Raw genomic sequence first — 12,884 nt, forward strand, 5'->3', positions numbered from 1 at the left:
AAACACTTGTATTATGTTTATTATGTGCCAGACATGTCCTGTGTGTTTTATAAATGTCAGCCCCTTACAATCCTATGAGGTAGGTACTGGTATTTTTTTTCCATTTTAAGAATAAATATTGAAAGAGAAAGAGAGGTTAAGTGGCTTGTCTAAGATCACACAGTAAGGGCCTACCACAGCCTCTTCAAGGAGCCAAGGAAGCTGACTGCCATGAGAGACTGTAACTTCATCACAAATACGCCCTAGTGTTCCTTGGTGCCCGTCCCCCACCGCAATCCTTATGAATGCATCTTCCTTGGGTTTATGCAGGCACACTTAGCAATGGTAGGTATCATGTACATCTATGGATTTGGTGGTGGTGGGTACTAGACTGGAGAAGTGATATAGTTGTTCTTTTTTGCATATTTCTTAAAATAAAACATGAGGAAAAAATATATACATACATGAATTTAATTCTGGTTAAAGAAAAACTAGGGGTCAGTCATTCAGTTCAGGGTAAATTAAGGCTTCATCATTTAATTTGTTGATTATTTTCCTTGCTCTTCTCTCTTGGCTACTCATTATTAAACTCCTAATCAGGAACAAAGAAAATGAAATTCAGAAATTAGTTTGGCCGCTGGATAATGAGCTTCTAATAAAAAATCTGGTGAAGGAAAGGTTGAAACAAATGACAAAAATGAGGTTTTTAGGTTGTTTGCAGATTTTCCTTACCAGTCTTTCTTTTTTGCAAACCCTTATTGAAAACTAGAACTATTATATGCTACTTCTTCCTTTGATGTTGACAATCAAGTACCACAATCTATCTTGGAAATCTTTCTAATGATCGAATGTAAGTGGGTAGCCTGTTGTTTCCATAACTGAAATCATTATGTTAATATTTAATATAGCACATGGTGAATTTGCTCTGATGATCCCATCATTTATTAATACATATCATTCTTCCTACAATCATTCATTGTAGGATCACTTTACCTTCCAAAAGTTTTTATTAAGAGTAAGTTTGAATCTAGGCCATGAGAACCTAAGTAATAAAGAAGGGTACCAAGGCTTGGCTTAAAAAACAAACAACAAAACACCCCTCCCACCCCCGTATCTTATAGTCAAGGTTTCTCTACTATCTAAAGATTTTTTTTTTCCTTCTTAGAATCAGACTTGTTAATGGAAGAATCTATGTTAAATCAGTCTATTGAGGACACTGGAAAACTTAGCAGCTTGCGAAGGAGAAGGCGAACATTCAACCGCACAGCAGAGACAGTTCCTAAACTTTCTTCTCAGCGTTCTTCTGGAGATGTGGGCTTAGATGCCAAAGGGGATGTTTCAGGTAGCTGTTACCTGGTAAACAGAGATGGAAGATTTTAGTTTACTTACATGAAGTAGACTATGGGTTAGATTTATTGACATGTCAGTTAGGAGGTCTCCCTTTTTCCTCTCCTTTTCTGATCATGTTTATCAAACTCTGCGTTCCTTAAAAATAACTAAGGAATAAGTGTAAAGAATCAGTTGTAAAAATGGCAGGCATATGGCCATCTAATGTATTTTACTGGGCCCACATGATACTTTAAAAATTGGACATTTTGATATAAAAACTCAGATCTGACAGCTCTGGACTCAAATCCCTTCACAGCAACAATCAGTTGGAGCTTAGTAGTAGCTGCTCCATCAGACAGAGCATGTGCTTCCCAAGTCCCCAGTCCCAACCACTGTCCCTTGCTGCTGGATGATTCACTCATGAATTTCCTAGTCTTTACAGACATTTTATTTCTACCCTTGAAAGTACTAAACTGATTATATGCTTTAACCTTTATGTACTCTCAGGTCCAGCCCAGCAAATTGCAAAGATAGAATTTGACTTTTATTATCCTCACTCTCAATTTTGAAGACATCTTGCCTCTACTGTTATTCCCTCCCTCTCTGGAACTATAAAACTGTTACACTTCTCACCCTTCTACATTATCAAATCCTCTTTTAAGGCTTATATCTTAGTGTGACTATGTATCTGCTACTTTAGCTTAATAACACTTTAGCTTTGGAATTTATAAATTTGAGCAAAAGAGAACAGGTGAGGATTGTAATGCAAACAATGTACATAAACCCAGCTCAAATATTATTTGCAGGGATGGAACTTAGCTAGAGATCATACATGATGTATTGAATTGCTTATTTTAGAGTAAATTAATCTGTAACGTAGACCAAATTTGCAGGACTCGTGTAGATTTTCTTTTTGTAAATTTGTTTCAAATTAGTCAAGCCATTAGAAATCAACAAAGGGGGCTGGGAATTTACCCTACATCAAGTTGTCTTTATAAATCATGTAAAAAAATTTCTTTTCCAGTTCTTTTCAAATGAAATTAAATCTTAGCCAGTGTTAATCACAGTCCTGTTCTAATAGAGATTTTTGTGTGTTGTGATCTACAGGAAAGAAAAAGGAAATGGAAAACTGTAACTTTGCCCTTATTGTGGTGATGAGTATTTTGTAAGTATTTGTTTTGAGTGCTTATTTTGGTTGTGTCTTCATTTATCTTTTAATAGTTTCCAAAAGGATTTGATGCATTTGTATGTTATTGTACAGAAATTGCCACTATTTGACCAATTTTGGTCTCCAAAAACATTAATTTTAAATGCTTCAGTCTGATAGTTTTTGATTTTCAGGAGAATTATTAGATTTGAGGAAATACCCAAGTACACATTCAATAAACGTTTTTTAATTAATTAGCTAATTAATCCACACATGGAGCCCAATGCAGGGCTTGAACACATGACCCTGAGATCAAGAACTAAGGTGAGATCAAGCATTGGACGCTTAACCCACCGAACCACCCAGGCCACCCCTATATGGCGGAATTAATCTTATTTCTACCATCATTTTTTTATTGGAAGTTCTATAAATTTAAAGAGAGTATTTATATATGCAAGTGGGTGAAATCCCAGTAGTGCTGTTTTGCTCTATTTGATTAGACTAATGATCCTTACCTTTTATGGTTAATTTCCTAAAATGCAGATTTCTACACCCCAGTCCCAGAGATTGAGTCAGTAGGCCTTGGGCAGAGATTAAGAATCTCGGAGTATTCTATAGGAATCAATGCAGGCAATCATATGTAGGCGACTGTTATCTACATGGCTGTATCTGAGTATTGAGGTAGTCTATTAGATTTAATTGAATTGGTTCTGACTGGGGATATACTCTTGGTGAATATTTTCTGGAATGAAGTTCTTTTATCAGCTGCTTTTTCTAATTGTAGATTTCTGAATGTAAAAAAATTTTTTTTTAAGATTTTTATTTATTTATTCATGAGAGACACACAGAGAGAGGCAGAGACACAGGCAGAGGGAGAAGCAGGCTCCATGCAGGGAGCCCAATGTGGGACTTGATCCTGGGACTCTGGGATCATGATAAGTTGAAGGCAGATGCTCAACAACTGAGCCACCCAGGTGCCCAGAAAATGTTTGATATACCTTTGAGTTTTATAAAAGGTTTTATATTCTGCTTAAGTTGGTTTGCTATGACAGTTTTGAATATGAAATATTATCAGTGATCTTTTGTATTACCATGCAGAAAATTTATAGTCAGATGTTGAAATGTTGGTCTGTATACTATTTCAGTGTCACAATAATTTCATAGATTTGATTTTCTTGTTCCTTAGTTTTCATTTTTTAAAAAAATCCTCTTCTGAGTAGGTTAAGATGAATACTATATATTTTTAAGTGCAAGCTAATATTTTAACAGAAAAAATAAGAGAGATATGATGCCACCTATATATTTGCATATATATGTATCATAAGAAGTATATCCATTCAATTGAAAGACTGCTATGAGAACCAATGAGTAGTTCATTTAGCATGTAACATTTTATATATGATACTATTCATATATATTTGGGATTTGATACTTCCTTTATCTAAGTTGAACTAGAAGAAATTTTTGCTGAATAGTAATGTAAAAAATTTGGTTTTCAGTGGGAGTAAGGTGGATGTTCATCTACATAAGATCAAGTCCATATTGATTTTCATTTCCTTTTTAGAAGTGCAGCATTATGGGTGTATATGGCTTAAGCCAGAGGCACCCAAAAATAGATCTCAAAAGCTTACTTGGTAGATTTCTAAGCTGGTGGTCACACATCAGCACTGGCAGGATTCCTCGCAGAAAGGAGAGATATTAGGAACAATCCCAATCTGTTTTCTTTGAGGACTTTATTGTGACTCTAGTTACTTTCCAACTTTTTCCTCACTGTCCACTTAATTCCTAAAAGTGGTTGTTTCATACAATAAGGTAGGGATAGCTGATTTAAATAATATAACAATAATTGGAAACTAGGCAACATACAGTTTTAGAGTTTTTACCTGTATAGTCTACATGAGCAGTGCTTAAGGAATGGATTAACCAGGTATGCTTTGCCCTAGTTTGCTGTTGCTAGTTCTGTTGAATGTGACGCTGTTTCTGAAGCTGTCAAAGATAGAATATGCTGCTCAGTCCTTTTACCGTCTCCATCTCCAAGAAGAGAAATCTTTACAGTAAGTCTGTTTTCCCCCAACCTATTATTATTTCAATAATTCTTTTGTTGCAGAAAACTTAATTCTAGTTCAGAGATTTGGATCTGCTGTTTTGTAGTCACAAACTTTTTTGTTTAATTTTTTGTTTTGTTTGCAAATTTATAGGACACAGATGATTTCTGTAAATGAAAGATTAGAAGCTGTCCTCCTGATTTTTAAGATTTTTTTTTTCAGTTTAGCCTCTGATATGGTGTCAGAAGTGGAAAATATTCAGAAGAAAAGAGATCAGGCCCGTCGTTTAAAAGGAGTACTCCGAGACTCGGTCATGATGCTTGAACAGGTAGGCAACTCTGTACCATAGTCCTTAGTGTTTTCATAGCACTATGAACCAGTTGCTCCTCTGGCTGTGTACAAATATTTACTATACCATTATTTGAAGAAACCCCCCTCCTAGAGGCAGTTACCCTAGAGTTTCTGTATTATTCAGAATACAGAATTTATGTGTACAGTCACTTGTATTTTTTTTCAAAATGGAAGCATACTATACACTGTTGTACACCTTCATTTTATAATTTGTAATATATATTGAAGATGTTTCCTTATCAGCATGTACATTTGACTCTTAAGTAATGGTGGAATTAGGGGGGCTGACCCTTGTACCGTCGAAAATTGCATATAACTTTTGACTCCCCAGAAACTTAACAACTTGATAGCCTACTGTTGACTAGAAGCCTTACTGATAACATAGATGATTAACACATATTTTGTATGTTATATGTATTACATATTTTTATAGCTAGATAAAGAAAATATTCTTAAGAAAATCATAGAGAAAATACATTTACAGTGTCGTCCTGTAAAAAATCTGTGTATAAGTGGTCCCATGACATTCAAACCCATGTTGTTCAAAGATCAACTGTATATATCTACCTCATTCTTTTTACCGATACTTCTGTATAAAAATTTATGCTTAATATTAACTCTTTTTATAGAGTTTGTAGATATACTATTGATTATTTTGTTTTTATCTATTAACCATGTATTTTGGAGATGCTTCCATATTAGCATATAAAGCACTTCCTCCTCTTTTAACAACTGCATAGAATTCAACTACATAAATGTGCTATAATTAATGATTTTACTAGTTCTCCATTGAAGAATGAACATGCAGATTATTTTGAGGTTTTGCTATAGACATTTATCTGTTGAACACAGTGTCATCAATAAGTGCTGCTCAGTTCCATGAACCAACATTTAGGATCCCCTTTGAAAAAGAAAGATTACTATTTCCATTATAATACGTTATCTGTGTACTTTTCAAGATTGAAAACTAGAGAGTGGTAGAAGAGACATTCAGACAGTCACTGTTAATACTTTGTTTCCTTCCATCCTTTTCTTCTATACATTGATTTGTTTTTTAGAAGATCCAGTTATTGAGCATTTCTCAGGATATCATGTGGGGCATTCAAGGTGACACCTTCAGCTAGGCATTCTCCAGATTCACATTATCTACAGCTTCTGGTGACGTTCTCCCCTCACGCTTACCAAGAGTGGGTCTTATTTGCACTTTCCCTTTTTTGCCTCCTATTTCCCCAACTTTCAACTGATAACTCTGCCTCAAGGAGAAACGAGTTTTCCTCTCCCTCTGCAGATCTTCTGACTGCTGCACCCTGTCCTCTTGTCTGTGCCTGTCAGAGCTTTGCTCTGCCTGTGAGGAGAGCCCAGCATGTGTTGGTGGGAGACTTCCTCTATCACCCTCCAACATCCTATTTTCCATCTCCCTCATTCAGCTGGATCTTTCCTCTCTGCACATGGCCATGCCTGCTGTCCATATCCTCTTCTGTCTGCCCGTCTCTCTCTGCTCACTTTCATAGCCTGGCTCTTTCAGAGTTGTCTGCTGTGGCTGTCCCTAGTTTATCCTTTATAACCCATTCACTTTTTTAAGGTTTGGTATTCACCAAAGTCACACCTTCACATGGTTAACTTTTTTATAAGGTTTGTTCAGAAAAACAGCAGTCCTACCATATACTTTGCCAAACACAACAATCCTTAATTCTTTTAGTTTCTTTTTTGTGTGTTTACCCCATTTATAAACAACAAGCATGTATTGATATTTCTTGATTTTTCAGTTTTACATATAATCTTTCGACCTCCTATTATGGAAGACAAGGGTTTTCTTTTCTTTCATCTTTTCTTGTCTTCTTTTCTGATTGCCCTATCCTCCCAAGGAAGTTGTAATTTTGGTTAGATCAGTGTCCAGTGTTTGCTTTATTTTGACTAAGTTTGCTATCCTGAGCTGAGCCATGGAATAAACCATGACTACCTTTTCTTTTCTGTGCATTTTCTTATCCCTGGAATTATCATATGATAGTTGATTATTATACTATTTATAAGTATCTCATCTCCTAAAGCTCTGTCATCTAAGTCTTCTCTCCTAACCTTCATTCACCTCAGGTATTCTGAGTGGAGCCTTCTGACTGGCTCTAGTCAGGACCAGGGACCCTCTCTGCAGGTGCACAGCTCTTGTCCTGGTCTCTCCTGTGGAGTACCTCATCTGTTTCCTATATCCAGCATGTCTTCTGCTTTCTTGGTTTACTCCTTTCTTTTAATGGAGCATATCCTCTAGTAGCTTTCTGAGAAAGAGAGCATGGAGGTAAATATTTTAAGACTTCATTAGTGTGAAAAGTTTTTATTCTGTCCTTTCCCATGATTAATAGTTTGGCTAGGGGGGCCCCTGGGTGGCTAAGTGGTTGAGCATCTGCCTTCAGTTCAGGGCATGATCTCAGGGTCCTGGGATCGAGTCCCACGTCAGGCTCCCCACAGGGAGCCTGCTTCTCCCTCTGTCTATGTCTCTGCCTCTGTGTGTCTCTCATGAATAAATAAATAAAAATCTTTTTTTTTTTTTTAAAGTTTGACTGGGGATAGAATTCTAGCTTGGAAACAGTGTTCCTTCACAGCATTGTTCCATTGTTTTTCAGCTTCTAGTGTTGCTATTGAGAATTTTGAGGCTGTTACCATTCCTCATCCTTGAATCTGGAAACTTGTGCCTTTTAGTCCTGGGAAATAGTGACTTACACAATTGATGATCTCCTCACCTCTACTCCCTCTCTTCTGATTTTCTGTGGCTCCTGTAATTCAGATGTTGGCCTTCTTTGGCACAGGCTATCTACTCTTACTTTTTCTCTCCAGCTTCTATCTCTTTGCCTTTTTGTTCTGCTTCCCCAGAGTTCCTTAACTTAATCTTCACATTCTTCTATTTTTCGATTTTTGCTAACAATTTTTTAATTTCAAAGACCTATTACTTCTCTGAATTTTTTTATGTCATTGTGATCTAAAAAATGAGTATCTTTATCTCTCTGATCATGTTACTAATGCTTAAATTTTTTTTTCCCTTTTTGCCTATTTACTTTCCATCAAGATCCTTTCCTCCTGTTTTGATTTCTATCCTTAGAGTAAGAGGATTCCATTAGATGTCTGTAGTTTTTGGTTGCCTGCTTCTGTGGGTTAGAAGCTCTTATGCTCTTAACGTGGGTTGGGCTGGTGTACCCTGAACTTCTCTCTAGATCTGGTTCAGCTATTGGTTGAGAAATCCTGATATCACTATCTTTAGGTCTTTCCTCTTAGATTGGTCAATTTCCATAGAGAAAGGCTGTCCAGTTTCCATCTGAAGGATTAAGGGCTGCCAGCATTTTAGGAGTGAAATTAGAGTGAAAGTAGAGGTATGGAGGAGGGCAGGGCATGGGGCAGGGGATGATCTCAACACTTTTTTGTATAATCCCCATTTTTAGTCCCCTTCTCTTTATTCTGACTTCCAGAGATTCCTGTCAATTCCCAAGACTTTTGAGGATTCTTCAGGGTAGATTTGGTTGGTTCTCAGCTTTCTCCACAGTTAGTTTAGGATTCCACTTTGTCTGGTCTGCGAAGTCATCCAAATGCTTTCTTGTTTCTAACATTGTGTTGCCGCTTTTGCCGTTTCTGTTCTCCCTGTCCTCATGAATTTATGCCTTTTTTAAAAATAATTTTATCGTGCTTTTATGAGGTTTCAGGATGGAGGAAATTAGATGCCTGTATATAAGCCACCCAGTTGCTCTTCAGTTCACTCCTGTCTTGTTTTCTTCCCCATATCTTCCAGTGATATTGCTCAAGCTCAAGGTCCCCAGTAACCCCTGGCTTTTAAAATTAATATCCATTTTTTAAGTTTACATCTTATAGTGAGCATTATCTAATTTTGCCTTCTTTAAAACCATAAAAAATCCCTTTATTGTGATATAAATGAAATACTATAAAATTCACCATTTAAAGAATTCGCATAGTCACAAAGTTGTACAACCACCACCACTGTCTAAATCCAGAGCATTTTTATCACCCCCAAATAAGACCCTATACCCATTAGCAGTCTCTCAGCTCCTATAGTTATTAATCTACTTTTTATTTCTAGGTTTGCCCATTCTGGACATTTCATATAAATGGAATTATACTATATGGTCTTTTGTGACTGGCTTCTTTTACTTAGCATAAAGTAAAACTACCTTTTGCTTGATAAAATCATCTCCTCTGCTGACCTCTTCCTGGCCTGGTACTCCAGGCTCTCTGTGTTAGATTCTCTTCCCTTCTTCTCTACATCCACTCCTCTAACTTGAGCCACATGTGCCATGAACTCCCAAATCCATCTCTCTTACCCTGACCTCTTCCCAGAGCTTCAGGCTCACGCGGTCACCTGGGGAGTTGGCATCTTCACCTGGATGCTAACAGGCCATCACAGATTGATCATGTCCAAAACATGAATTCAGTTTTCCTCCTGAGCCAGGCTGATTCTCCTCTAGTTGATGTATTTCAGAAAGCGATGCTGCCATCCTCCAGTCAAAAACTTAATCCATTATGAAGTATGTACTTATTTTTGTGATGATCCGTTTTAGTTCTTTATTTCTCACTAGTCTGTAAGCTCCACCAGGGCAGGGACAGTACCTATTTGGTTTACCATTGTATACCCAGTGCTTGGCTTAGTACATACCCAGCATGTAATAGGGAAGTATAATATTTGCTGAATGAACAAATGAATGAATTTAAAGAAGAATAAGACATAATTCTTGCCTTCAAGTTGCCTATAATCTTATTAGAGCAAACAGATGTCCATGTGTATTGTTAAAAACTATTTAAAAAGTACAAAGTTAAATGTCAAGTAAGTAGCAATGCTTTGGGAGTTCAAAGACAGGATGATTAGGGAAGGCAACAAGAAGAAGGTAAGTTTTAAATGGGTGAAGACAAGCATGAGCATAATAGCAAGCAAAGGGGGACCCCTGGGTGGTTCAGTGGTTTAGCTCCTGCCTTCAGCCAAGGACGTGATCCTGGACACCCAGGGTCGAGTCCCACATCGGGCTCCCTGCATGTAGCCTGCTTCTCCCTCTGCCTGTCTCTCATAAATAAATAAAATCTTAAAAAAAAAAAAAAAAAGCAAGCAAAGGCCTAGAGGTGGAACTTGAGTTGTGTAGGAGATAGTAGAGAAACTGCTGCAACTAGAGAAGCCATTTAAGAAAACCACCTGTTGGGAGGCAGACTGTACAGCAGGCCAATACAGGGAGAAGTGCAGGACCAGGGCTGACTTCCTGTCAGGCACGCTGACACCCTAAGTAGCTAGGTGTTTTATAGATTCAGTCTTTTATTTGGGTATAGGTATAAACAAAACTATATTGAATATAAATGTAAACTTTTGGCATAAAAATAATCAGAAAAAAAGTTAAAAAAAATCTGATTTTCGAAATTAACTTTGTTTGCAGTTGAAGAGCTCACTCATTATGCTTCAGAAAACTTTTGATCTACTAAATAAGAACAAGACTGGTATGACTGTCGAAAGCTAGTGATCTCAAGGCCTGAAATTGTAGAGATACTTGGAACTAAAAGAAAACACCTTAAAGAAAGCCAGAGGATGGAAGATTTTAATTGTCATGGGAACATTTCCACATTTTCTCATTATTGGTACTTCTAATATAAACATTCTTTTTAATAACATTAATTTGATAACTAGTTTCTGATGGCCTCAACAATCCATTCTTTCACTTCCTATACATAATTCTAAGCAGTGAATTTCTCCAGTGAAGCATGAAATTTGTGGATTTGAATTTCTGATACAAAAAGAAAATGAGACACTGAATTGAGTAGTGTGGCCTAATTTTTACAGTGAGGTTTGAAGTCTGATGCTTTATCTGTTAGCACAGAATCAGTATGTCTCCAGTAGGCTGCTTTCCCAGTTGAGATACATTCAAGAGGCTAAAGAAGACAATAGAAGAATGAACCTCTTTATCATTACTACTTTTGAAGGACCATTTTTCAGGCATATATTCTGACATTTCCAAGTTTGTGTACTGTATTATAGTGTCTGAAGTTATTCAGCATGCATATTCAATTGTCAACCTTTTGAGACTGTAAGTTGGTAATTATTATCTGAAACATTCTTGAGCCATATTGTATCTTTTTGAAGAAATAGTTGTTTCTTCTTTACGTAGCTATCAGGGGTGAGATTTTCTTGTTTCAAATGGCAGAAGAGACAATTCTGAAAAAGGACACATGAAGGATACCAACACTCAAAATGAAGAACCATGCTTTCATTTTAAAAACCGGATGATTATGTAAAAATCTGGGCATTTAGTGACATATCAAATGAATACTTGAACTAAGCTTGGCTTCAGCTTAGCACTCTTTCATGGTAGAAGTGAACCACCTTGTTGAAAATTGTGGATTACTTTTTAGTAGCCACATAATGTCTCCATTTATTCACTCGTGTGTGGCTTGTTTCAGTGGGTAAGTTATAAGCAGACACAAACTTTAGCTCTTCAGTAAAAACTTTTGGGGTCACTGTGTCCCAATACTAGTGCACTGACTGACTGAAGTTTGAAGTCAGACGGAAGTTTTGGCTCTTTGATGAAACGTTTTTAGGCATATATGTCTCGATACCTGGAACAAGAGAAGGACAGTGTGGAATAATTTGTATGTATTCTTACTGTTTGGACAATGCTTGCCTTTAGTTAAGTGTTTCTTTCTTTCCCCAGAGCCCCATGAGGTTGCTAAAGTCATTTTTGAAATGCCTGTAGAGAATGACAGTATTGACTTGATTACAGGGAAATGGTTTCTCTGGGTGATTCCCAACAAACCTACCTTGGGGTACCAGTGTACTTACCTGGGAGTTTTCTGATTTATGAAGTGTGGCTGTGATCAAGAGTCACTGGACTATAAACTTGAAGACTTTGTTCTCTGTTAAATTCACAAAAATGATCAGTGGCAAGCTGAATATTTTGTGATGCTTCTTTAAAAACCTGTACTTCGTAAATATACCTCAAAGACAATTACCAAAGTTGCTTTATAGATTGACTAAACATGTATGTAGGCAGAACTGAGTTAATTGTATGAGCCTGTTATATAAATTGAGTATCAATAAAACCCAAAATGTCTGAGTTGTAGTTTTTCTTTTTCTGTTTAAAAAGGAAAAAAAAGTTCCCCAGCATCTCCACCAAAAAAACAAAAACAAAAAACAAACAAACAAACAAACAAAAAAACAAAAAAAGGAAAAAAAAAACCAAAACCCTAAGAAACAAAATAAGTAGAAACCATGCAATAGCGAAACCGTGTATATGGGCCTACACTCTTTAAGAAATTCAGTGCAAAAAAAAACCAAAAATTAGTGCAAAAATAAAACCCAGAGAGAACTCCCATTAGGGCAGTTTCATTTCAAATATGCGGTCCGTTGGAACAAAAGTACTAGTAGGCCGGCCGGTCGAGTGTAGAATCTGCTCGCCAGAAATCGTGAAAACGAACAAGCTCTCCGAATGAACAGCTCAGGGACAGCGATGGGCCTTTAAGGGAAGGCTGGAGGATTTGGGGGCGGCACCCCGGGAACAATTTGCGGTGCAGAGCTCCACCTAAGCCTGTTGCCCGCGTCCGAGCGGGGACCGGCGCCGGGCGAATCCTCGGGCTCCCCGGGTCTCGGTCTCTCGGTCTCTCGGTCGGGCGCTCGGCGGCCCGGGGCCTGGGGTTGCCCCGCCCACGTCCCGCCCGGGGCCGCTCGGGGGCCGGGCCAGCCCGCAGGTGCGGGTCCTCGGGTCCTCCGGTCCTCCGGGCGGCGGGGGCGGGGCCTGGGCGGCGGGGGCGGGGCCTGGGCGGCGGGCCCGGCGGGGGGGCGGGCGGCGCACGTGCGGGCCGGGCGGGCGGGGATCCCCGGCGCCGGGGGCGGGGCACCCGGAAGCGCGCGGAGCGGCCACGCGGGGCCGGCGGCGGGCGGCGGGGCGGCGGGCGGCGGGGCGCGGCGGCGGGCGGCGGGCGGCGGGCGGCGGGCGGCGGGCGGCGGGCGACGGGGAGGCGGGCGCACCGCCGGGGCCGGAGCCGGGGCCGGGGCCGCCCGTGCGCAC

At 38.9% G+C, this 12,884-nt stretch overlaps 1 protein-coding gene across 3 annotated transcripts in view; it reads left to right on the forward strand.

Moving 5' to 3' along the window:
• Positions 1 to 11,933, forward strand: part of GRAMD1C (GRAM domain containing 1C) — an 87,366-nt gene extending 75,433 nt beyond the window's left edge. For all 3 annotated transcript variants that reach the window (XM_038582851.1, XM_038582852.1, XM_038582853.1), the window contains 5 exons: positions 1,145 to 1,321; positions 2,416 to 2,473; positions 4,399 to 4,509; positions 4,723 to 4,828; positions 10,263 to 11,933. In XM_038582851.1, the coding sequence (XP_038438779.1) occupies positions 1,145 to 1,321; positions 2,416 to 2,473; positions 4,399 to 4,509; positions 4,723 to 4,828; positions 10,263 to 10,343 (533 nt within the window). In that variant the 3' untranslated portion in view covers positions 10,344 to 11,933. The remainder of the gene's footprint in view (positions 1 to 1,144; positions 1,322 to 2,415; positions 2,474 to 4,398; positions 4,510 to 4,722; positions 4,829 to 10,262) is intronic.
• The last annotated feature ends 951 nt before the right edge of the window (positions 11,934 to 12,884 follow it).

The sequence above is a fragment of the Canis lupus genome, chromosome 33 (assembly GCF_011100685.1).
Source record: "Canis lupus familiaris isolate Mischka breed German Shepherd chromosome 33, alternate assembly UU_Cfam_GSD_1.0, whole genome shotgun sequence".
NCBI lineage: Eukaryota > Metazoa > Chordata > Mammalia > Carnivora > Canidae > Canis > Canis lupus.